Genomic DNA, 27,489 nt, shown 5'->3' with positions numbered 1-27,489 from the left:
TGACCACCCAGCAAAACAGCCCGAACAAGCCAAAAAGCCTCCTAAACAAACCCCCTAAACGCTGAGAGATAACATTACCGTTGCTGCTACCGCCCCGCTCCTCCAGCTGAACAACCCCCCTCCCCCCGCCTTCCCACTCGCCGACTGTGACCACTTCAGGCCTTCCCCCACCCCTCACCACAGCCCAGCCTCGAACAGCTCCGCTGGCCTCAGGTACCACGCGAAGCCGCTGCATACACCCCCCGAAGAAGAAGGGGAGAACCCCCAACCCCCCTGCCCCGCAACCGGCTGAGGGTCCCCGCTTCTCCAAGCGGCGCTACCTGCCTGACAGGGAAGCCAGAGCCGCTCCCGCTTCCCCAAGCGGCGCTTCCTGCCTGACAGGGACGCCAGAGCCACTGGCATAGCGAGCCGGTTATGGACGCCTAACTGCCCTCACCGGCGGTTTAAATTTAAATCCTCCGCAGCTGCCCAATTAGAGAGCGGGAGCCTTTGACCCGGAAGCACAGGGGTAGCTGCTTCTGGGGTGGGAAGCGCCGCTGGCGGGAGAGGCGGTGTCTGTGGTGTGCCAGTGGGTGACTCGGGGCCGTGAAGGTGGGTGCGAGGTGAGGGTAGGGGGTTGTCCCGTCCTGGGATTGTAGGGGGGAATTCGGAGCTTCGGCCGGTCAGACCTAGGAGCTGGCCTGGCCTAGTCAGGCTCTCGCCTTTGCCTGAGGACCTGTAGCGCTTGGGGGGCCGGCCCAGTCTGTGGCAGCCTCGCTCGGGAATGATAGCTGGGCCCTGAAGGGAAAAGGAAGGAGCAGGAGGGTAAAGGGGGACGGGGTGGGTAACGGGCACCCACGCGGCTGATTTGCCCGAATTGTGTTTCCTGAAAGAATGAAGCTAATGGCATTCTTGGTATTTTCACCAAAAGCTGGTCAGGTGGCCTGTCTTTGTGGGAAGCCTTGAAGGAAGAAAACTATCGATAGGGTTAAAATTTGCATTTGGGTTTAGGAGCATGGCTAAGTTAGGAGCATAAGAGTTATATGGCTAAGTTTATTTATGTTAATGTGGTGGTTTGTCACGGTAATTAATAAATAAATAAATATTGCAACTATGGAGAGCGTCCTTGCGTCTCAGTGATGCCCGTGTCAAACCTGGGTGGCTCCCAAGCAAAATACTCAGTCTTGGATGCTGAGGCCTTCAGATTGTTAACACAGAAAAATCTGTCAAACGTCAGAGATTTAAAGCTGGTTTTCCACGTGGTGTGTAATTAAAGGTCTGATTTCCCAAAAAAAGGCTTAAATTAGTGTCAAGTCTGTACTGGGACTAAAAGGAGTTGTTCTGAAATCAGTTGTGCATCTCCGCCTGAACCTAATTTGCTTGAAAACTGGTTGAATATAGTAACATATAAGCTCTTTAGTACACAGAGGTATAGGTTGTCTGCAGTTGAGGACGTTTAAGTCATGAAACCATGTTTGAATATTATGCATGACAGCATTCTTATTTACAGTTTTGCAGCCTTGATTAAATCTACTTTTAGTTAGACACAGTCTTTAAAGAGGGACATAAGTAAAAAGAATTTGAAGGTAGTAATGTAGTATTTCTTGTAATTTGGTTGAAAATTTTAAAATTCTGTATGTGACTTTTCTGATGTGTGCAGTTACTTAATTTCCTGTCTCAGTGTTGGGTTTCCAACAGTAGCACAAAATCTGCAGTTAAGTGCTGAAGTCTGTAGAGACAGTTTTGAATGTGTGTGTGTTAATTTAGTCAATCTTTTGATGAAACTACATGCTACATCTAAAAATAATGAGTTTAAGTGCAAGAGTTTTTGTGTTCCTAAATATGATATTTCAGGAAACTTTGGGGTTTTGTGCCACAAATACCTTTTACATTTTTTTCTTCAGGCAAATGAGTAATGCGTGCTTTTTAAAACTTTCTGTGTAGGAATGTAGATTTTCATCCTGGAGAAGACATCACTTCCATGATAACTTAACTTGGTCCACTGAAAATGAAGCAAGATTCTACTAGAAACATTGCTTACACTGTGGATTGTGAAGATTACGTGCACGTGGTAAAATTCAATCCGTTTGAGAGTGGAGATGCATGTTCCCTCATTGCGTATGGTGGCAATAATTATGTAGTTGTTGGATTGTGCAGATTTCAGGTAAGTTTCTGTTATTGTTGATTTTATTAGTTGCTTCCTGACACTTACTTTGCCAGCACCTCTACTGCACCAAGACTGTGGTCGCTTTCCTGTTTCCACCCCTCCCCTTGTAACCAGGGGAAAGTTTTACTTGTGCGTTACATTAACAAGTTTGGGATGTTTATTCTTCAAGAAAATATATAAATATATAAGTATACATATATAAAATACACTTTGGTATTAATTACTATCCTGCTGGTATCAAGTTCCTTTTGAATAGAATCATAGAATGGTTTGGGTTGGAAGGGACCTTAAAGATTATGTAGTTCCCACCCTGTTGCCATCGGCAGGGACATCTCCCACTAGACCAGGTTGCTTCAAGCCCCATCCAGCCTGGCCTTGAACATCTCCAGGGATGGGGCATCCACAGCTTCTCTGGGCAACCTGTTCCAGTGTCTCATCACCCTCAGAGTAAAGATTTTCTTCCTAATATCTAATCTAAGCCTACCCTCTTTCAGTTTAAAGTTGCTACCCTCATCCTGTCACTGCACTCCCTGAATAGACTGCAAAAAACCCAGGAGTGCTCTACTGGAAGAGTAATCCCGTTTTAGTATATCTTGCTAATGTTGATGACTGCTATTTGAGAACTTAAGTGTGTAACTTTGGAAATGTGGGACTTCATATTTGCTGTATATTTTTTATCATCAGAGGGTAATTGGCTCCTTTTTTTGCATAGTTATATTTTGTTCTATGTACGTTTGCTGTTTAGGTTAAATTATCTTCTGAAGCTTTCGGCTAGCCTGCGAAACAGCAAAGATTACAACTGCTTTCAATTTTACAACTAAAGTGACTGTGTTAATTTTATAGATATTTATTTTAAGGAGGGACTGTAAAAATAATTACCTAATTTTTTTTTTTTTTGCTTTCCCAATTGTTTTTATCGGATCTTCCTCATAGAATGTTAGAAATAGTAAAATATGTTTTCTTACCTTGAAATTATTTAGAGTCATCACATTAGGAAAGTTTTAAAAATGTAAGATACTTTATACTGTATATTTTTATGTTGTATAAGATTTTTTTTTTAATTAGATGGGTTTTTTCTTGAAAGGATGCTTGAAAATAGGAGACAACTGTTACCTTTGGAATCTATCTTTAAGCTTTTTTTTCTTCAACTCAGTTCTGTATTATGCAATATTAATTTTGTACTTAACCTAATATGAATAGCAGCATAACTGTTGTTGTTGTTATTATTATTCCCCAAAGTCTTACTATTGGAAGTTTTCTGAAAAGCACCTAATGCTCACCACAAAAACCTATTGTTGTTTGTATTGCCCTCTATCTTGTTTCTGGTGTAGGTCTTGAAAAGAAACTAATTAAAATTTTGACAACCACGGGTAAAAGGAAGTTTTTCTATAATTTTCCTCTCCCTTCCATCTGTGGATTCACTGAGTATTTCAAAGTAGTGGAAGAAAATGCTATTCTTGCTCCTTGCTTCAAAAAGCATTGAAAAACTGGATAATTTCATGCTTCCTCAGCTAGGTTCTTCCTAGCCTCTATATTATGCAGAGAGCATACAGGAAGGTTTTTTACCTTAAAACAGAATTGTGACATAGAGAAAATTTTGTAGAAATGTCCTTTGAGGTGCTCCATTAGATGTTTTGAAAACTTCTACATTTTTTTAGAGGTCACCTGATTGACTGAGTCCGCAACCCCACCTCTTGTTTCATCTTTCCCACCATCCAGCGTGCTCACCAGCGGGAAGAATAGCCAAGTTAGTAATTTTGGTCATGTTAGATGACAGAGGGTACCTTTCTAGCTCCTGCTGTTTGAAGAACGTTGTTCTGGAAACGCTAGCATTTTTCCATGGTGTAAAAACAACTTGGAGAGAAGATAACTTAAATGACATGCTTGCTTTTGTTCCCACTGTTTCTTCTCATTGCAGTGTGCACTTACTTACTGTTGTAAGTGGCTTTAGTTGTATCTATGAAGATAATACTTGTACAAAGAATGGACTCAGCATCTTTGTAGCTCAGTTCTGATTTTTGTGCTCTGCATTGGCCTCTGGCTTGAGACTGCAGTCATTTCACGTATTTTTAAGGACTTGAATGTTTCAAGTTAATACTTTGTTTATGTTCCAGGTTTTCACCTTGAGGGTGTTAGAATCTAAAAAGATCCCAGATACATGTTATTTTGAAAGCCTTTCAATTTCATATCAATCTGAATTGTTAGAAGTCATCAAGACGTTCTGGATTAGCTAACTACAATATTTCTATAGGAGGAAGATGTGGAAGTGGAAGGCATACAATATAAGACGCTAAAAACATTTCATCATGGAATCCGAGTTGATGCCATAGCATGGAGTCCAGAAAGTAGACTTGATGCTTTACCTCCCCAGTTAAGGTATTCATTATAAATTAGTAAAGTGAATCCTCGTTTCTTATCTGTTTTCCCTAATTCCTTAGTCTTGGACTAAGGTTAAAGCTTATGGGTGAAATCCAACTCTTTAGAAATCACTGATGAAGTCTCTGAACACTTCAGTAGAACAACATTTTCATTCTCAGCGTCAGTCTTCTTTTGTTTACTTTTTGTTCTACTTCTTGTGCCCCTTGTCCCTCCCCCTAGTGAACTAGCAGTAAATATTTTTTTTCCTTATTCATTATTTTAATGGAACTAAAATGTAGTTAGTTATTTCTTTGTACATCTGTGAAGAAGGAATTCTTTTAAGAACTTTGCTAAGGAAGAGACTATTGTAATGGCCTGATTTATAAAGCTATTTGTAATGGACTGCATAATAAGGGCTGTGTTTAGGAGTAGGTCAGATGCTATTTGTGAGACCCATTGAGGTGTAAATGTAGAAAGATAGTTAACTATTAAATATGCACTTAAGAATTAAAATGTTCTCAATAGCTTGTAAGCCTGTTCAAAATTATGGTGATTGCTTACTGCTGCATTTTTGTACAGTCTTCGGTTTAAAATATGTTAGAAATTGGTTTATGCATTTATGTTTCAGTATTATAAAACACTGATAATGAGGGTTCTTTTTTGTGATCTGCCACTTCACTTCTTCCAAGGGAAGTTTCAATGAGAGATATTTTAGGTAATTGATAGTTGATTCAGATATAGCTTTGTAAAATGTTTTGCATTTCTTTCCATGAAAGAAACCACGCCACTCTTGGCATTTGATACACACTATTTTATAGATAAGTTCCAATTATACTGATTGTTGCAAAAGTAGAAAAGTTAAGATAGAAGCTTTAGGTGTTTTTTCAGAATCTGAATTTTGCTTTGCATGTTATTTTGCAGGTTTAAGCTGAAGGGAAACTGATAAATAGTCAACTACTGCAGTGTTAATTTACTGAAGGGCTTTTCTTTGTCTGTTGAGTGTAGGTTTTGTACTGCGGCTTCTGACAAGAAGTTAAGGCTATTTACTTCAGACCTGCAGGACAAGAATGAGTTTAAGGTAAGGACAGCTAAGCTGATTTTAAAAAAAAATGTTTAGTCTTCAGTGAAATCTAATCTTTAACTGCCCTTCTACCCCATTGTGCTTAACGTACCATGTGAGATAGAGCACTGAACTGTGACAGATCCTATATCCATTATCTCTAGGGAAAATCGTTGCATTGTGTATACCTTTCTGTCTTTCAAGTGGGAATAACTGGAATTATGAGTTACATGATCTTTTGATTTAAAAGTACTTGTGAAACAATTTAACCAAATTGAAAAAAAAATAGGTAGAGGCTTATGGATCATCTAAAATACACTCAGAAACAGAATGTTCTACAGGTGAATTTCAAGTACCATGTTGAATAAGGTTCATTTATATAGAGACTTGTAAAATTTTATGTGGTATTGGTTATTGGACTCCTCTATAAGAAAAACAGATTTAGTGTGTTCTCTTTCATGGGGAACTGAAAGTTGTAATTCAGCTCTTTCAAACGGTAGAAAATTTAAAGAATACTGAATTTAGTACATAACTGCAGACAGGGGCACTAAACACGCCCATAGCCTGTCACCTGTTTATTTCTACGATAGAAACAAAGGAAATGTCTACTTCTAATACAATTTCACTTCTCCTACTTTCAGTGTAGATAGTAGTGTTCTTAAAACAGTGATATAAAAGAGGCCAGGTCTAAATACTGTGTTCACTTTTAAGCTGAAGATTGGTTTTCTGGAGATTTCTCTTGTTTGCAAGACATGTCAACTCCTATGTGACTTGGATATGTACATATTCTACAAAATTCTGCCTTTGAAACAGTGTCCCAGGCCAAATACTAATTTTCATTAGATGTTTGTGCTAACCAGTTTGAATTTATTTGTTGAGGTCTCAGCCAAGAATAAGCAAGCCTAATTAGTAATAAAAAATCAGGGGAGAGGGTTCCTTCTTTTTTAGTGCTATGGAATATGATAATGCCTCTTCTAGTTAGAGTTGTGTATTGAGCATAAAGGAGAAAATAATAGGCTTTCATTTGTGGTTTGGTAATTTGTATTAGTAAGACAAGGATATTTGTTGTACAGAAACAACTTATAACAGTGTAGATGATGGATGGTTAATAAGTGGGAATAATCAAACATACGGATGAACCTGGTACTACAGGCTCTATTCAGCTAAATTCAGCATCTAAATTCTAATTTTTTTATTTATTTTGGATTAACAAGGGACCTGATGGACTGTTTGCTAAAATTAATGAGAAGTCTTTTGACTTCAGTGGACACTAGTTCAAGCCATGGATGAGTCTTTTTTTCCACATTTAATAAATACAAAAGCTGTTAATTATTTTTATTGGAGGTTAATTAATGATCAACAATTTTTTGTGGTTTTGTAAAAAATTGAATATGACAGCTGTTATAGTTCATAACTTTCATTCCTCTTCCTGTCCCTACATCATCTGATCCTTAGCAAAAGGTCCTCTTCTATACTTTCCAGAGTAGATTTCATGTCTATGTCAGCTTTCAGGCTCTCCCCATTGATGTGGGATATAGCCTAGACTTAAAACTAGGAATTGCCAATGGGATCTGCCATTTTGCTCATTAGGAACTAATTGCTTTCAGAGAAGTAACTTCACACAAACACATCTTTGATAATTCATGAGCTTAAGCTTTTAATATACAAGTTCAATTAAGCAGGTTTATTCTAATGAATTCTAGTAAGCTGTTTCTTACTGAGTTAGAATGAGACGACAAACAACACATTTTTAAAATAACGGTAATTTTGAATATACCCAATGAGATAATTATCTTCTAGCTCAGTGCATGATCTGTATTACAACCAGAGAAGCAAAGGGGATAACTCAATAGCAAGTCTGCTGAGTGCTGTTTTATCAGAATGGAATTTCTGTGATGGGTTATTGTTTTCCCAGTTCTGACAAGACTTTTTTCTGGTATCTGACCAACACAAATGACGCTTTAAAATATGCACTTCTAATTTAGGGGAACTTATTACACAGTAGCTTTGACTAGATGCCTAGAAATAAATTTGAAATGCCACATTTACATTTCCATTAAGATTGCAATTATTTTTCATACAAAAAGGTTTGTTGGAGAACTGATTCATCTACCCCTAGAACTTCTTTCTACACAAAACACTGACTTGCAGTTATAAATTTCTACTGCAAAAGTATGTTCATTGCATAACACATCAGAATAATTTTTTATGATAGGTAGTGAGTATAGAGACCACAGAGCATTAATGCAACAGGTGTTGGACATTAGAACATGGTATTTAGGTTGAACGGTCACAGCTGTAAGTACTAGAAGTATGGATGTTATTTTGCCTCAGAAGGAAACAAGCAATTACAGTACCTTAATTACTCAACTCCAGTTGACATGAATAACCTCCTCCAGTGTCTAATGTAGACAGAAGGATCCTAGAATTTTGTCAGCTGAAGATGTCATGGATGCCTCTTCACTTTTGACACTACAAAAGACTAAAGATCGTTTGGTGCTTATGCAATAAAATGAGAAGTGTTGGCTTGAATTTAATAATAAAACTGTTAAGTTTTGTTTATGCCAGCTCCATCACTGGAATTAACAGTCTAAGAACTTCATTAAGGATGTACTGAGAAAAAAGTAAAAATCCATGTTGTTACTGGGTCAGGTTTGGTCTAATGTTAAAAATAATCAGAAAACAGCTAAAAATACTTAAAAATATGTAATGGGGGAACTCATTAGTAAAAAGGAAGTATGTGGACTAGTGTGTTTATATTGGTAAAAATGTTGTCTTTGAGACTATCTTCTGGGTTTTTTAAGTGTGGAAAATACTTTCTCTGGGAAATCATCTTAATTATACCTGGATGACCATTGTACTATATACCTCTTGTCAAGAAAAAAGTAACACCTAACTCTCATTTAAAGTATTTGCAAAATCTCAGATGTTCACAAATACTTGGTGACCTATGCTGAGCTGGGAAGTTTGATACAGTGGTTTCTTAGTAACAGTCAATTGGTATCTCAGAAAAGCCATTTCATAAACCTGAGGTTGAACTCATAAAAAACACACGGAAAACTTTGATCCATTGTACGGTGCACACTTTACACATGGGATTCTTAGGAGAGGTACAAAATGTGCAAACAAAGCTGAAGGAAGTATGTAATTACAGTCAAAATGTAATCTCTGAACATTTTGTCTTTTATAGTAAACAGTTAGTATGTGTTGCTTCTGGAGGGATACACGGAGTAATCTTACTCTGTTTTCCCAGTGGAAAAACTGTCTTGATGTAATTATCAACAAGGAACTTGAAGCATAGTGAGTTTTCCATTACTTTGTCAACACGAGTAATCCAAAATTTATGGGTTGGATCAAGCCCAGAAAAACAAACAAAAGGTAAAATATGACTGATGGATCTTCGTGAAATCTTTTTCTTCTTTTGAGGTTTTCATTTGGAAATGAATTGTGGCTTCCTTCTCCTGCTTCAAATTTTGTTTAATAAAAAGCATATTTCATCAGAACTGTGGAAGTAAAATAAGGCAGCATATTTGAATTCAGAATGCTGAAAATTTTCAAAAGACTTGGCATTTCTGTCTAAATAGTTTAGCATCATCTTAGGATGTATTAGTTCTAGTATAATCCACAAGGTTTTAATAAAATTATAAGCTATTGGAAAAAATTAAGTTGGCTGCTGAAAATGTTCTGTACTGAATTGATGAGGCATTCATAAAATTTTTAGAGGAGGATTTAGTTATTGTGCATGCTTGAGAGAACTTTTTTTATCAGTTCTGCGTTTGTTCCTCAGAGTAGCTACACTTAGGGAACAGATAGTGTGTTTTCCTTTCAGAAAACTGGTTGTTTTCATTCGACTTTGTTTTCCTCTGCAATCTCTCCATGTCATCCTGTTATCCAGAGGACATTTTTGTCTCCTTTTTATGATACCTTGCTGGGCAAAACAAGAGCAGTTATGCTTTGAGACTTAGTGGGACTGAAGAGGATGGAACAGTAACAGATGCAACATCTACACATGGACATTTGCCTGACTTAAAATTTTAAGTGAGATTTCTGTCAAAAAGACCATAGATGTAATTAATGAGAGAAAATATGGGTAAATCCTCAGATGGAGCAAACTGATATCTTAGCTAGCTACCGATTTTCTAATGAGACCAGAGATTATTTATTCATACCTAGCCCCTAGAATGAATTTGAACGTACTTTAAACTTCAACTGGACCCTAAAAGAGATGAGTTTTGCATGCTTGCTTAATGCTAAGTGTGTATAAGTTCTCACTTAGGTTTTTGAGGATACTGTAAACCTCAAAAGATGACTGATGTTTGTAGATAAGTACAAAACACTTAATAGAATTGAGAAAAAGAATGTGTCTTCATATTATGGCCAAGATAGCTGAAAAACCTGTGAAATACATAAAAATTATCTAACTTCTAATTTTTACTAAAACTGGAATTTTGCTTTTATTCAGAAAAACTATGCTGCTAAATTGGTTTTTGTTATATACAAATTATTCTCAGTACTTTGAATTAAAATTGTCATGATTAAGAAGCTTCAGATGAGAACATTTACACAGTAACAAGGTTCCCTTTGAAATTATTTCATGCTTTCTGATGCTACTGTAAGTGTTTGCTTTTGAGTGGCAGTTCACATGTACATCCACACCGTGGGTGCTCATATCCTGTGATTTGAGAATGGATGATCTATTAAATCACAGTAAAAGAAGAGTGTGCACTATACCCCATTTTCTTTCCTCTTCAGCACAACAGCATATAAAGCAGAGAGCACAAAGCACTGTGTCTGTTCTTCTCAAATGCTTAATAGAAATTGTGCTTAATTGCTACGGTGTCGTATGGCTTGCTTGGTTTTGCTTTTACTGTTGTTCCTCATTTTTGGTTTTCTTAAAGTCTTAAGTGTGCATTGTCTTCTGTTTCATCTTCTTTCACTGAGGTTTTTTTCAGTGTTTTCTCAAGGTAGAGTTTTGGTCTGCCATCTTTAGTGGACATCTCCTCTTAAGCAATTTGTGTGCCAACTGCTTGGAAAAGGGCATATGCTGAAAAAATGGCTGGTTTATTGCTCCTTCAGGAAAAAAACTCCCTTTCTGCTTGCAGGAACCCCTGGTAAAAACTACTATTCAGAGATAAGAGTTACTTACCAGTAATCAGAGTTCTTTAAGATATGTAGATCATGCATACATTCACTTCCTGCACATTCTCCTCTTTTTCTCTGAGATTTATTATCTTCTACCTTCAAAATTAAGTGGTTGAAAGGAAGATAAAAAGTTCTGGTGCGTTTCACTGATCTCTGTCAAGCAGGAGCATCTAGCTAACCTCTGTGATAACTAGAACGAATAGTGGGGGGTCTTTTCACCTACAGTATGAATCTACACATGAATTTGCTATTTTAAAGAACTCCAGTTACTGATAAATACTTTTTTACCTTCCTTGTAAAATGATAGGTTTATCTTAACACACTTTTCTTTAGTGGGACTATTAAATACATTGATGGAACAGTCAGCTCTAAGGTAAAAGTATTTCTTTTTTCTGGTTGACAGACATTTGACGGCCACTCAGATTACATTAATGATCTGGTGTTTGCTCCCAAAGAAGGTCAAGAAGTTGCAAGTGTAAGTGATGATCACACCTGCAGGTATGCATTTTGTTCAAAACATTACTGAAGTAGCAGTGTTTAGTTTTTTCTCTGTGTGTATGCTTCATATGTTTGCTTAAATAAATAAGCATTTATTTATTTATTTTTAGTGGGCCTTCATAGCCCACTAACAAGACAAGTGGACTAGCCTTGTTAACAAGGTTGGGGAGTGGCTTTTTGTTCTGACTTGTGGGTTGCTTTTTTTCAAAACAATATTTTGAACTAACTAGATAAAACGTGAAGAAAACTGTTCTGTCTTGGAATTACGTACACTATAATTTCCTCTGCTGAGACAGGAATAAAAGGCATGAGAACAGGAGAGAGAAGGCATGCATAAGCTCATCACTGGACTGTACAGACCCTCTCTGTGCATTCTGTCATCAGATGAGTCAAGTTTAAAACCAGTGTATGTATGTGAACTTGTCCGCTTACCCAAATTTATTAGCCGTACCAGGAGGTAGGATTACATAGCCTAAAGAGAGTACCATACTAATAGAGTGGTACTGGCAGCTCATAATACCATGATTATAGCTGCTTCAAACCCATGTATTTTGTTACTTGTAACTTGAAGTAAAAGGGAAACTTGGTTAAACACTTTGGGGGAAAAAAAAACCAACAACAACAAAAAAAAAACCAACAAAAACAACAACAACGCTGGTTAACGTTTTGTAGTACAGGAATTTTTCCTTGTCAAAAGGTCCCCTATCCCCATCTTCTAGTAGTGCACATGAATCTATAAAGCTGCTATTCCTGTTCCTCCAAAGCAGCTCACAGGTGGAGAGATCAGGAGGGCAGCTCTGCAGGCTTTGCAAGTCCTTGCAGTAGCAGAAAGAAACTTGAGAAAGCATCATCTTTGACTTTGTAATAGCTGTGATAATTCAAAACTTGTCTCAATTAAGGAAGTAAGTTTTAGTTTTATCTCTGATTATGAATTATATATTTGGTCTTTGAAGTTACCACCATATCAATTCCTATTAAAATGACCAGGTAGTATTCATGGGAAACAGAAGTCATTTTGTCATTTTTTTTCACTTAAGCCATTTTCTACCTGGCTAAGAGAGAAGGGAATAGCTCTGAGAATGGTTACTCTGTGTATGAGATTTTGTAAAGGGTAGATCATCAACTGCTATAAATCACAGTTTAGTAGCTTTAATTGAGCTACTCTCTCCTACATAAATAGAAAATCTAAAAGGCCTGTCATTTTAGCACCCCTAGGGAACTCAGAAATGCTACTTTGACTAGTAGGCAGATTTTCCATAGACACCCTGTCCGTATTCCCAACAAAATCATTAGAAATGAATAGTAGAAATGTATGACCTATTCGTAGCTTGTTCTAATTTATTTGCCTATCCTTGATTTCTTCATTAAATGTAAACTAATATTGGGCTTATTCAGCAAAGAGCTGTTTCAACGTGTGGCCTTTTTTTGTTTATGAAATGCTTAGTCCTCCTGGGATGAGAAAGAGCTGTTTCAAAAACAGTAGTCTAATTGATACTAAATTAAAAGGAAATAAAAATGATATAATTAATGTATACTATCAAGATTTCAACTTAGTAACTCTGAAAGACATTTTATGCAGCAAACCATAAAGGCTTTGGTTAAAAGCCACGGGAAATAAGTAGGATTTTTTTTGGCTACTTGAGTTCTTATTTTTTCCATTCATGCATGTGGAGCATGAAGACTTTTTTTATTGAATTTAAAGGTTACACTTTCAAAACTAATGGAAAATACATTCCCTGGGACTTACCAAAATCATTCCTTACTTACTGTGTAATTTGCTTCAGCAGTAATGTAAGAAGAGGAATAATTCTTCTGTCTGTACTGAGTTTCTATCCTGAAATTGTTCTCAGGGTACATCATCTGTTCATACCTTTGGAATAAAAGTTCTAGAACAATTAGTACAAAAACATGAAGTTTTGAGTATTTGCGTATTGTTCTGTTAAGAACTTTTAAATCTTAATAATGTCTTAATACAATGTCTCAGTATTTGCAGAATATATGCAAGCATGTTTAGATCTTCCCTGGTTTTCACTCAGTAGTAAGTTTAAGTAGTAAGTCTTTAAGGAACCCAAATTTTCAGTTTTCATGCACTAAACAATTTTGCCACAAGCTGCTGCAACAGTGATATCTCAGAGCTCGGTTCAGTCATTTTGGTTGGAAGACAGTCAGTCAAAGTCAGATACTGGTTGAAGAGGCTGTGGTGATTCAATATTTTTACCTTTTAATTGCTGTTATGTCATTGAGGAGTTCTTGTTTCTTGCACATAGTCTTTGTTGGCCTTGTTGGTCTCACAATACAAGACTTTTTCCCAGATGTGAAGTGGATTTTAAAATACTCTTGCGTAACAATAATTGCAGTATCCATCTATGTTATGTAGTAGTGAATAAAAGTGTTGTGTGCATAAGTGTTGTGTGCATAAGTGTTGTGTGCATTCGTAGACAAGTAGTGTTGGTATGTAAATATGCTGTATGCTTTTGTAATCTTGCATTTCTCTGCACTTAATCTCAAAACTAATAGAACCTTAAAAAGAATTGCTTTTCTGAAAGAAGAGACCTTTGGAAGACTCTTAAAACCCACCATGTTGCAGTTACTCACAACTGCATTTTTATTAAAGATCAGAATTCCTGTAGCTAAAATTGCATCTGCAAAGCTGATTGAAAAACTCAAGTCCTGGGTCCTAAATATCAAATATTATTCCTTCATTTTGTCCCAAGGATGTTACAAGATGGATGAAGCTGTTCACAAGCATATAGTTAATTTATATCTTTGGCAGGATATTGTAATTTTCAAATTATGTTTATTTTATACTGTAATACATAGTAAACTAATATTGAGGAACTGACAAGATAGTTTCCTGTATTTCACATTTTTATTCACTTCATAATTGCTTTACTCTCTTAAAAAATAGAAATAAAATTATCTTTGATGTTTGATTGCAAAAGTTAAAGAAAATGGTAAAAGACTGGCAGAGGAAATTGCTAAAATAACTACTGTTATATTAAAAAATTGAATCAGTTTTATTTATGTCATATGTGTTAACATATTGCGTATAACTGAAGTAAAAATAAATACAAGTAAGGATCTTGTGTATACATTAAAAAAATCAAATTTAGGATACTTATACATTTCTGCTGAAAGGCAAACTTGGTCATGACAGAAAAGAAAATTACCTCTTGGATTTAATCTGTTTTCCTTCAAATCTAGTTGTTTTTTCTTCATGATCTGTCTTCCCTATGTCAGTTTCAACATTCTATATAATATTTACGTGCAATTAAAGTACTTTGCTCATCCATTTCTTGGTAAAAGAGTATTTTTAATGAATAAGACAAAATCTCTTAGGATAGCTTTAAGGAATATTTCATTTAATTCCTTAAAATGTTAAAGTATTATAAACTTTGAATATTTGCATTCTGTGTAGGAACTCATGCATCCCACTTTGCTAGTGAGAACTGTCTGCAGCTCCCTGTGCATCACTATTAAGGAAAAAGAATATATTGGTGTTTTTTTTGTTATGATTTGAAAACACATAGGAGGCTGCTGGGATTCAGATGTACAAATCATTTTGTTCTGATACTTAATGAAGCTTCTGCAAAAAGAACATAGGAGATGTTTGGAAAACAGCACGAGCTTAACAGACGTCCCTCCGCTGTTGGTAGTTTTTGACAGTATCTGATGTTTTTTGAAGTATTTCATGCAAAATACCATCCTGGTAAAAAACACTAGTCTTATATGCATGCTAAAAATTTACCTCTGACTGCTAAAAGGCTAATGCATCTGATTGATAAACACCTCATGCTTCATCCTGATATTGAACTGAAAGATTACTGACAGCGTAAGGCCCTTTAAAATGGCAGCATGACAATTTCTTATGGTCACCAAGTGCTGGATTGGCTTGCATTTTTAAAAGCTGAAAAGGAGCTTTTTCTTTTTTTTTTTTTTTCCTAATTATTCTTTAAACTACATCATCTTCCTCTCTTTTTTGTGTGTGTAATAGAAAAGAATGTACAGTTGACTTATCTTCCACTTTATCTGTGAATGTTTTTGCCCTTCAATTCCTTTCCGAGTTCTGTTAGTTACTATGCTGTGGCTCACGTTGCTTCATAGAGAAGGACTTTGTGAATTTATTTATCAGTCATGGTCAAGTTCAGCCTTCTCTGTTGTACATACAACAAATGCCAGTCCATCAGAAGGTTAGTTTTGCTCCCTGGACAGAGATTCGGGGGAAGGGTTTGATATAATGGGAAACTAAATTAACTAGAGTCTCAAAATTTATTGTAGTGTTTCATCTGGTTTTAGTTTTTTTTAATCTGTAGTATATTTGTTTCCATGGTACTCTTATTTCTTAGTTATTTTGTGCAGGTCTTTCTCCAGACAATATGAAGAAAAGCCAGTGTTTGTCTTGTCTTCTTTGATGTGTTGCCAGTGTTTGTTGCACTTGTCTTACCTTGTTAATTCACTAAATACTTCAGTCTTTTGGCAACTTGTTGCCATTCTCACTTATTCCTGCCTCCAGAATCCTATTTTATTTGTATTTTCTCATGCCTAGTGCACTCAATTACAGGGTTTTGCCAAAATTTTTGAAGAAGGTATCTTATTTCATGTTGTTCTATCTTCATCTGTTTGTTGTGATAGAATTCCCCAGTGTCTCTTCATATAAGAAAAGTCGTACCAAAATATTTATCCTTTATGAGGTATGCTGATTATAATTATCAAGCTGGTTGTGCATTATAATAAATGAAAATAAAGGAGAGTCTTGGATTATTTTTAAGAGTCTAGTCTTTGACTTCTCACGCTTTTTGTCTGCATCTCTGTATGTTCCCCGAATGTAGTCTTACGCAATTTCTGTTATAATAACCAACAACTTCTGCTGTACTTCAAAATCACTATGCAAGTATTAGCTGGCCTTCTGTCACAGTACCCAGTCAGCTTTAGATAAATAAATAAATAAATCGCTTTCTATATTAAATGTTTGGAACGTTACTTCAGTCTGGTCTTCAGTGTGGATGAATAAGCCTTTAGTTAGGAAGTCTTCAAAATATGCAGATGAAATGGTAGCCATTTCCTCTGTGACGCATTATGACTTATGTTACGGGTCACACAGTCCTAGAAAGTAGTCTAGCCTATAAATTATTCTAAATAGAAATCACTGCATTAGACTTAGTTAGCAGTTACCTTGTATTTTAGGAACTGATTGGCAAAATTGTAATTGAGCATCTCAGTAACAGTCATCCCACAGAAGCATTTAGTTTTATGTCTACATTGGAAACAATAAGCTGATAACTCTAACAGCTAATTTGTCTTTGGTTGAAATGATACAACTGAAGCTTCACATTTGTGCAAAATTACTGCTTAGCCTCTGGCTTTGCTTTAGGTAACTTTAAGGGTATTACAGTAGTAGTCTGTATTTCTTGGACTTATTTCTGAGGGTACTTGTCCTGAAATTCATGTTAGCAAAGAACAGTCAGTCCAGCCGCTTGAGATGGTACATTTGCAGCTCCTCCTACTTTTACCAACACTGCAGAGAATAATTGGAATTACATCCCACAGTTATCAGTGAAAAATAGATGAATGCTTGCATATCCAAGTAGATATTACAAGAAGCTAGATGTAACATGGATTTTAATGTCAGAATTTGAAAGATTCCAATTACTAATTCTTTAATCGTGGAATCACAGAGTAATGATATTGACACTTCCTTTGGCCACCACAAGAAAATGGTGAACACGTTAACTTTCTGAAAGAGTATTTACACATTTACTCTACAAAAAGACTTTTATTTAATGAATAAAAAATAAGTAAAGGAAATGCTCTCCAGTCACAAATTTAGGATGCTGTATGCTGAGTCAGGAGATAGTTGAAGATGGTTGTGCCTGGTGGACTAGTGCTAGGCAGCACACATGAATTGCCCCTTTCTCCTCATGAAACCTTTGTTTGCATAGTTCTTGTCTTCTGGCTTGTTCTCCACAGTGTGGCAAACAGGGAGTTCTGCTGTCTAATTCTGCTACAGATTCTGCAGCAGTGAACTGTTGGGCAGTGCATTACCTGATTTATAAAAAAAAATCTTTATTTTGTCAGTAAAATAAAATAAATTACTAGAAATTATCTTTAACATTACACCTCCCTCTTCTTCTGAACAGCTGGACGGGATTTCTACCGTTGCACTTCAGCCTTCTGTTCTTTCATGTCCTACCTAGTATCCTCTTCCGGTCTTTGATATCCACCTCCATATGCAGTTGGCAGAAGATCTTAGACAAGGCCAGGGTTGGTTGTATTCTCCACAGTGTAAACTAATCTCTGTATTTCCATTTTCCTTTTCCGAGATCTTTCTCTCCTCACTCTTTGTGCTCAGTGAGGAACAACTTCACTCTTTACTTCTGTTGTGTGATCCCTGTAACAGGAATCTCTCCCTTCTTCATAGTCCTGGAGGCTTTTCAGGGGTGATAGGATTTTCCTTGCAAGTGGAATGTGTCTGATGGACATATAAAGAAGTGTCAGCAAGGGGTATTTAAGTTAGATATTATTTAAAAAAAAAAAAAAACAAACGAGAAAGAAAACATGTTGGGCATTTTTAAGAGGAGGTTAGTAATCTATGAATAGTGGTCCACATATAGCGGATCATGCTTTGTGGTTGTGAATGGTATCAGATGTCAAGATTTGTTCTAGCCCCACCCCACTCACTAAAATTGTTGGAAATCTTATGTTGAAAGAATTCCATATTTAATTTCCATCTTCTGGGTATTTGAGAAATGCCTGAAGGTTGCAATATGGTAATGTTCTTTTACTGTTGCAAATGATGAGTTTTATTCAGTTATTCAGATTTGGTTTTGTTCTCTAGTTAGAATTATTCAAAATTCAGAAAGTTAGAATATAAAATAAGGATCATCTCCATTGCCACAAGACAGGTTTTCAGATATTCTAATGAATACTTTGCCAATCTTAATAAAAGTCCATTGTATGATAAAATTACTGTACACATGCAGCATGTCATTATGCATACAACATACAATATAGTTGTTCCAACATAGCTTGAATGTCTTCATGCTTTGAGATGACTGCAGTTGTCATTTATTTGTTTAATCATAGGATATGTGCGACAAAAGAAATATACCAGTATTTCAATAATTTTCTTTAACAGTATTTGCAACTATCTGTATTTTGAGTTTGTTTAAATAGTGAGTACTACAGCACATAATTTCTCAGTCCTTAGTTACTTAAAAAAATAGTGAATTTACTAAGAAGATTACATATTACTTTTGAGGCCTTCCATTATTTGAACTTTGGCCCTTATTTCAGCTGTGGTTATTCATACTTCTGTGGTTATTCATACTTCTATCGTTTAAATTTATTGTGGAAGCTTTTTTAAATATAAAAAAAAAAATACCACTAGCCCAATAGCAAGTCTATATAACAATAGTTGGTGGGGGGAGGAGGAGAAGTAAGAGGAGTGACACATTGCAGGGTTTTTGGAGAAAAGTCGATACTAGTTTGCTTTGGTATAAAATCATGGTGATATTAGTAAAGTTGCAAGGGCTTTGAATGGGAGACAAAATGCTCAGTCTTTTTGGATTGATTTACATGATAGGAATGTGGACAAAACTTGAAGGTTTTTTTTTAGCATCTGTAGCTGATTTGGTTATGATTACTGAGTAATTGAGTAACTGAAATTCAGTTTGACTAAATTTTTGGTCTTTGCACATTTCTTACTTGGGTTAGTCACAAAGAAATATTGAAAAGAGTTAATTGAACACATATGGAATTGTAAACTTCCATACCAGCATGGACTTGATGCATTCAGACAAGGATCTGTTTTGATATGTATCGCCTGGTTTGGGTTTGGTGGTTTTTTTTCAAAACTAAATGATAACATCTTTATTATCAAGAAAGAAAGAAGAAAATATAAGAGGGGCATTTATCCTTTTTTCCCCCCTCCCATACTGTTTGTTACTAACAATCTTGCCATTCTTACAAAGCAAGAGATGCAAGTTGGGCATTTTATAAATAACAAAGTTAGGGAGGTAGAAAGCATAAATTTCTGTCTCAACACCTAATAACCTCACTCACTTCAGGGAAGGAAACATGATGGCATGCTCCTTTGGCCAAAATGATTCACCGTCTTCTGTTGTATCATAATTTTCTCCCTGCACAGTAAATACACATGGAGAGTGTTGATTTGACTTGGACAAATCTACAAGGCAAAATTTTTGGCAGTAGAAGAAAGTATTGTATGTTTCTAAATTACCTAATCAAGTAGATATTTCATTTTTTAAACGGTTGTCAGGTTTTTGTTTTGACTTTTTTTAATAAGGACACTGATCCTTCAAGATTAGAGACCCTGTGTTTTCTACAGGGAAAACAAATATTTGATCTGTTGTGGTTTGGCATAAGAAAACAACGTTGTTCATTAAACATATTTACTTTATTCCCATATATTTTGTCTAGACTTATGATGTATTATTTAAGAGTTTTTTGAAATCTCTTAAATATAAGGCTCTAAGCACCCTGGTGAGATATAAACTGAAAAAGTCTGGAGGAAGTCAGCAAAAATCCTCTAGAATAAACAATACTAGTACATAGCCGCTCATCAAACTCAAAAGACTGGGCAGAACACTACTTAAAAAATTGGCTGTTTCTAAGGTTTTGCATGTCAGGGAGGAAGGATATATGTGTATGTTTTGGTGTGAAAATGCATATAATTAGTATGCAGCCTTGTGGTTCAGACTGATCTTCACAACTGTGATGCCTTTGTCCCGCAACTGAGCTACTGATTTTGTAAGAAAAGAGGCAGCTGAGCAGTGGCTGTGAGGTAAAATGGTCTCAGTTTTGGTTTTGTTGCATTTTATAAACAAAGTAGCTTCATGGCTCATTAACACTCATGTCAAATGCATCCAAAGAAAACTCACTCATCGCCTAACCTAGTTTTGGTGTTTCAGAATACACTTTCCTGTCAGTCCATATTGATCAAATATTGTTGATTCTTTAAATACTTTTTTTAAACTGCTTGATATGTAGTGTAGGTGCTTCTACAGGAGAAGATTAAACTGGCACATGTGATTTCTTTGCTGAAAGCTTGCCAAGACCCTTTGTGGGCCAGTGTTACCTCTGCCATAGATCCTTTTGTTTGCCTTAGCTTCATATTTAGTTCTTATATTTCCATTACTCAATCTTGTCTTACTGGGAAGAAATGGAAATTCATATATTAGACAAGCAAAGTACTTCAGAGCATGGTCTTACCCTTTACATGGTAACGTGGATGATTTAAGTTGCTTGGTACTTCACTCTAAGTTGCTTTTATCAGTCAGACCAACACTGACCTTCCTGCTTTGTACTCTCTCACTGTTATTTATGGTATAGTGCAAAGACTGTAGTGTTGACTTATGAATAAAGTGGGAACATATCATCTAGACTTCATGTCTTGGCAATTAAACTTGCCAAGTTATTTGGATATTGCCCTTTTAAACAGAGGCTCTGCCTAATTAACAATGTTAAAATGCATTATCTTCAGCACTGACCGCTGTTACTGACTTCTTGAAATGATAAAGCATGAACACTATTTAATTTGGTCACTTCCTTTGTGAATGTATTGAGGCATTGAAAATTAATGTATTTTCAGTGAAATGGCAATACATTTAATACTATGCAGGGTTTTGTTTGTTTGTTTTTTGCTTTAGAGTCTGGGATTTGGAAGGAAATGAGAAGGCCCATTTTGTCTTACGTTCTCCTGGAATGAGTGTTTGCTGGCATCCTGAGGAGGATTTTAAGGTTGTGTTTTCCAGCTCTTCATGCTCACCACCTTTAAAGTAACAGGATGGTAGACTTTTCTAAACTGTGAATCTCTGATGCTATAGGAAGATTTAAGTTTGGGGAGCTAGTGTACATTGTAACTCATTAATGGTTGGATCTGCTAACGTGAAGTCACTGTAAATTAATTCTCATTCTCATCATTTTACCTTCAGTTCCTTGCTCCTGCTATCAGAAATATTCTTGATTACATACATCAGTTGTTGCTAATAACTATTCTGCTGATTGCATATTAACTTACAGTTACCACAGAAAAGTTCAAGTTTTTCTCAGTTACAGTTCACCAATAACATAGGCTCTTACAAAGCATGCCAAGTTTTGAAAAGAATCTTTTTGAAGTTAGCAAGGGATTTTTTTGTTGTTGTTCTCGCTTGGAATATATGAAGTATGTGCTGAAAAATCAAAACAAATCAATAAGCTGTGATTTTATACTTATCTGTTTATTGTACTGGGGAGGATTAATCAGCTGATATAAACCAAAATATTCAGCTTCATTAATGGTCTAGTCCTTGCAGTCTTGGGTTTATTATTCCTGTTGTGCCAATCAATAACTGCCTTACGCAGCTACAAGTAGTTGTTTTGTTTGCCACAAAAACACACGCTAGGACAGAGAAAAGCAGTCAAATAAGGTATCAAAATATTTACATAGCAATAGGGAAGAAGGATCTCTATTCTCACCACACTTTCCACCAATATCAATATCCGGTCCTTACTAAGAAAACTAGAAAAACTGTTGATTCAGGTGGTATCACAATTGAATGTGTTTGCTACTTTTGCTACTGGGCAATTTTGTTAGCACAACAAAATTACTAGATTAGCCTAAAAATACTGCAATATTACACCAACCTTGCATATTAGCTTGTTTTTCATTTGACCCTTATTAAAGAGTAGGCAGAGGTTTGGGGTTTTTTTGTAAAGAAAAACCCCTTCAAAAAGCTAGTAAAACTTGACAGACTGATGGTTGCTGAAGAGCTTATTGCAGGTCAAAACGCTTACTGCGGCATGTCCTGTAGTTTGCAGATGAGAATGTTTTGGTGATAGCTTTCTTTTTTTAAGCAAACTTGGATGTTATTGGAGTATTTTTTTTAATAGTTCTTTGCCTGCTTTAATTATTGTTCATGATTATCTGAGAACCATTGTCTCCTCATGGAGAAAAGCTCTTTCATCATTTAACCAGAAAGCTCTTTCTACAATACTTAATAAACAACTACTTGAATATATTACTTTAATAGAAAAAGTTTAGATGAAGTCTGTGCAAACGGTTATAGGAGGAAGCAAGAGAGGGTATATAAATTCAGTAAGCGTGAATGCGGATTCTACAGTTAAAAAGATCAATACTGTTGTTTTCCTTGTACAGCGCTACGTCAGTCAGTTCTTTGTAGTCAGAACAGAAACTTTTTAATTTCAAAAGAATAACTTTGCATTTTACAATTCTAAAAGCACAGTGCATCTGTGGTTAAGAAGTGGTGCTTCTCAGCACCAAAATTATAGACATAAATATCTGAAGACATATATAGATAAAGTCATGTAATCACTATGTAATCACTGGGCAACCTGTTCCAGTGTTTCACCACCCTCAATAAAAAAAAAAAAAAAAAAAAAATCTTCCTTATATCTAGTCTAAATCTACCCTCTTTTAGTTTAAAACCATTACCTGTTGCAACAGGCCCTGCTAAAAAGTTTCTCCCCATCTTTCTTGTAAGCCCTCTTTAAGTACTGAAAGGCTGCTATGAGGTCTCCTCGGAGCCTTCGCTTCTCCAGGCTGAACAACCCCAGCTCTCTCAGCCTGTCCTCATAGGAGAGGTGCTCCAGCCCTCTCATCTTTGTGGCCCTCTCCTCTGGACTCGGTCCAACAGGTCCTTGTCCTTCTCATGTTGGGGGCTCCAGAGCTGGACACAGTAACTCCAGGTGGGGTCTTGCCAGAGCAGAGCAGAGGGGCAGAATGACCTCCCTCAGCCTGCTGGCCACGCTTCTTTTGATGCAGCCCAGTACATGGTTGGCTTTCTGGGGTGCATCTGTGCGTTGCTGGCTCACGTCCAGCTTTTCATCCACCAGTATATCCCCAAGTCCTTCTCAGCAGGGCTGCTCTCAATCCCTTTATCTCCCAGCCTGTACTGAGACTAGGGATTGCCCCGACCCAGGTGCAGGAGCTTGTACTTGGCCTTGTTAAACCTCATGAGGTTCACATGGGCCTGCTTCTTGAACTTGTCCAGGTCCCCCTGGATGGCATCCCATCCCTCAGGTGTGTCAACCACATCAGTCAGCTTGGTGTCATCTACAGACTCGCTGAGGGTGCATTTGATCCCACTGTCTATGTCATTGATGAAGATATTAAACAGTACTGATAGAAATAAGATTCTTTACATGCGCAATGTTCTATTAATTTCTTTTAACAGCTGATGGTAGCGGAGAAGAATGGAACAATACGATTCTATGATCTAATTACACAGCAGGCCATTCTCTCTCTAGAGTGTGAACAAACGCCACTGATGTCAGCAGACTGGTGTTTAAAAAATACTCTTAAAATTGGAGCAGTTGCTGGAAATGATTGGCTAATCTGGGATATCACTCGCTCCAGGTATTTTTATACATGAGATGGCTTTCTTTATTCTTTAAAGCAGTACATGAGGAGATGTGGCTATTTTGCTGATACAGCACTTAAATGCACTATGCATTACATCACCTATTCAGTAAATAAATTAGCAATCATCAGGAATTATGAAATCAATAGAGATTGTTCCCTGGCATTTTTTGTTTCATCTTTATCAGTATTTATCTGTTAAAAATAACGTTGTCTGAGGCAGTACCTCACTACTGCTTACCTTTAACTGTAAGTTCCATGTGTTTGTTAATTTCATTCTAACTCATAAATACATAATTATTGAACCATAATAACCTGGATAACTACTTCACTTTTCCTACTCCAGACTGAGATGTAAGCTGAAGGAATGCTCCGGTTTTCCCTCAGCTTCTTCATAGAGAGTAGACAATGTGTCCCCTTTACTGTTTAAATGATACATGCTTTTGGTACTTACTGTATGAGCTGTAGTTGTTTGCAGAACAGGTTTTTACCCTGAATGTCTGTTTTAGTTACCCACAGGATAAGAGACCCGTCCATGCTGATCGAGCCAGATTATTCAGGTATAAGTGTTGTCTCTATTCTGTGGGTTTTGTCTATATAAATGTATGTATATGCAAGCAGTTGGGAGTTCAGGGACCTGGTTGTGTCTCATTTACCTAATTTTTAGGGGGACCTGGTCTATAAACTTTGTCAAATCTGTGAATCACCTACATTTCGTATATATGTGTAGCAGTCCCATGATTTCTGTTTTACTATGACATGCTTTCGGGGCTGTGAGTGGTGAATCATTTACAAGCTGTTTCTCTGAATTTATTTCTCTGGTGTCAGTGGAATATCTGACATCTTAACGCAGTTAACCACAAGGGAAAGACCTCCACTTTGTCTGCACTTTGACTGATAGTCTGATGGGGATATTTGAAAAGTATATTCATTTTATTCATAGGTGGTCCCGAGTGAATGAAAATCTATTTGCAACCACTGGATATCCAGGAAAGACAACTACTCAATTGCTTGTTCATCATTTAGGACATCCCCAGGTACATTTTTGAGTTCAGTTTTTGACTGCAATTGCATCTGTTCTCTTCAAATCAGGCTCATAAATAGTTAAAAGCTACAATTAAAAACTAGCCCAAACCATCCAGAAATGCCACTTGGTCTACCTATTTTATTTTGTGTCATCCATGCTAAGTTAAAAAAAAAATAACACCACACTTAACCTGCTATTTTAAAAGTTGCTTGATCTATATGTTTTATTTTGCTTTCCTTATTGGTGCGAAGGGGGAGAAAAACACATTTAACCTGTTATTTAATACATTTTTCAGTATTCCTAATTCTAAAGAAGCTACAAATACTGGTTGTGTATTTTACAGGTTTGAACTAATTAAATTTGAAATCATTAATGAAAATATATCCAGAGGCAGGCAATGAACACAAAGCATAGGAAATATTTTGGTTTTGCTGGAGTTAGTATACATTTGTAATGCTTACAGTAAAAATATTACCTCCAAACATACTAGTTTTGCATAAGCTTAAATAACAAGAAATAATTTCATTAAAAATATTTTTAAGTTTGAAAGTATTCCTTTAAAATAATAATAATAATAATGTTAATAATAATGAAAATAGTTGAAACAATTTGTTATCATGGAATATTTTGCTGTATCTTACTTAAATGTATTAAGTAGCTACTGGAACTAAGTAGCAGGTAATCAGATTTTTCAGTTGGATTTCCATTGTATTTTAACTGTGTTTGTTAAGGAGTACTAAATCTATGGTGTTTCTTTTGTCTATGCAACTTGGTATATGTGGTATAGAAATCATTTATATGGTACGTTTTATTGATATTTCTCTCTCTCTGTTTTTTTTTTAAAGCCCATTCTTACTGGTACCGCAGCTGTAGGATCTGGTCTGACGTGGCATAGAACTCTTCCATTATGTGCAGTCGGAGGAGATCATAAAATTTTCTTCTGGGTAACTGAAATGTAAAACAAGCATTTGCCTTCTATATGAAACTTTACAGCATAATGTCTCTTTTCTAATAAAATGAAAGAATTTACTCTTTGTACTGGTATTTATTCACTTGGAGAACTTAAGAAAGGAACAAGTGAAATATGAAACATTTGTGTTTGATTTTTAGCTTGCAAATACAAGAGCTTTTGTAAAATTGGTTATCAAACATCTTATACTGGTTACTTCCCTTAAAATAAAATGTACACTTCTTTTTAACATGGTATTTGGTGTGAAATTAATTTTTGCAAATGTTTTTTTAAAAGAGATTTTGTATCTAGCAGTCTCAGTCTGGCAATCCCACTCAGTTAACATGGCTCAAATACCTTGAAATCATCCAGAGCACCTACAGAAGCAGCACCTGTCTCTGCATATTAACATTTAAAGCATGTTTCTCTAACTGATACCTGTTAAGGGTTTAAGTAATTCTGGGTTATGGACTAATTCAAAATTTAAAAAATAGGTCATTCTAATTAAAAAAAAAAAAAAAAAAAACACCAAAAAACCCCACCTGCAGGTAAGCAAACGAAGATGAACTTTTACTGACTGCATTTGTAGATCTACTTGAGTCACCAACAAACTGCTTATCACCTGTTCCAAGATACTATAATGCTTGGGTTGTATTTATCAATGTAAGATACTTACAGAAAATTTTTATAGTAACTAAATTGATAATGCTATAACCCTAGAAGGTCTTTTTAACCATACATACTTTAACTTGGTTTGCCCTCTTCTAAACAAAAAAGATTTTTTGTGTGTTATCGTAATTTTCCTCTGCGTTAACATTCTCACTGTTCTTTAATATTGCCACCAACGAACCAAACAAAAAAGCAATAATTAGCATAGATCGTGAGTTTTTATTTTTGTAGCTGATAATATCCCTGTCTCCATAAACTGTGATATCATTGGACAATTCCAAACTATTTGGAAGACTTTTTTTTTACTTTCTCCAGAGGGGTTACCATCTGCTGCAGCTTGATCTCCAGTTGTCCTTACTAAGGAAACAAACCCTGAAATTATCACAGAATTTATTTCTGCTAATTTAATCCAAAATTAAAACATCTTCTATAGATACAAATTGGAGGAGTCCAAAATACTGAAATCAGAAAGACCGCTCACTCCTCTAGGCTTTCAATGAAAGAGGTAATTATTAAAGCGATATTTGAGATCCTTGAACAGAAAGCAAGGAAATTATTAAATGCGATAGCTGGATGCCACAAAGACAGGGTAAGTAATGGTGGTGTAAGGGTATCCAACAGACTTAAATGAGGATAAATATTTTGGTATTACAGTAGCGTCCAGTCAGAATCAATTGCATGCAACCTTTTGACCCCCTGCTTTTTTTCCAAATCATTTACCCACCCACATACAGTGCAACCAAAACAGATTTAATAACAAAAAAAGAAGAAAACCTTATAAAACCCTTCTGGGTATCCCTGCTGGCGATAAGAAAACATCGAAAGTGCAGAACAAGCAGAGAAGCACTGAAAAGTTGATAAAGTGCAAATGGGTCTCAAAAGTTAGTAACTATTTAGCACGCAACTGAGAATCATGCAGCAGTTTTCTCACTATCTTTGCCATCGTGTTTTCTGTTGACGGTCTTTGGTCATACAGGCTGGGACGGAATGGTTTGCATTTGACTGTGCCACTTCATTGAGCATCTCAATGGAGACATGGAACAGTGGGATAGAGTGCACCCTCAGCAAGTTTGCCGACGACACCAAGCTCAGTGGTGCAGTTGACACGCTGGAGGGAAGGGATGCCATCCAGAGGGACCTGGACAGGCTCGAGAGGTGGGTTTGTGCAAATCGCATGAAGTTCAACCAAGCCAAATGCAGGGTCCTGCACCTGGGACATGGCAATCCCAGGCACAAATACAGGTTGGGCGGAGAATGGATT

The 27,489-nt window shown here is 36.3% G+C and overlaps 1 protein-coding gene across 1 annotated transcript; it reads left to right on the top strand.

Annotated features, from left to right (window-relative positions):
• Positions 1 to 499: 499 nt before the first annotated feature.
• Positions 500 to 25,814, top strand: NUP37 (nucleoporin 37). The gene is made up of 10 exons (XM_074168212.1): positions 500 to 591; positions 1,924 to 2,143; positions 4,398 to 4,522; positions 5,510 to 5,582; positions 11,110 to 11,204; positions 20,873 to 20,963; positions 23,399 to 23,580; positions 24,093 to 24,143; positions 24,527 to 24,620; positions 25,456 to 25,814. The coding sequence occupies exons 2-10, from the start codon at positions 1,988 to 1,990 to the stop codon at positions 25,567 to 25,569; spliced, it is 981 nt and encodes a 326-aa protein (XP_074024313.1). The 5' UTR covers positions 500 to 591; positions 1,924 to 1,987; the 3' UTR covers positions 25,570 to 25,814.
• Positions 25,815 to 27,489: the final 1,675 nt, after the last annotated feature.

Source organism: Numenius arquata, chromosome 2, assembly GCF_964106895.1.
Source record: "Numenius arquata chromosome 2, bNumArq3.hap1.1, whole genome shotgun sequence".
Taxonomy (NCBI): domain Eukaryota; kingdom Metazoa; phylum Chordata; class Aves; order Charadriiformes; family Scolopacidae; genus Numenius; species Numenius arquata.
Note: the sequence above shows the minus strand (reverse complement) of the source record. Positions and strands in the feature narration are given on the sequence as shown.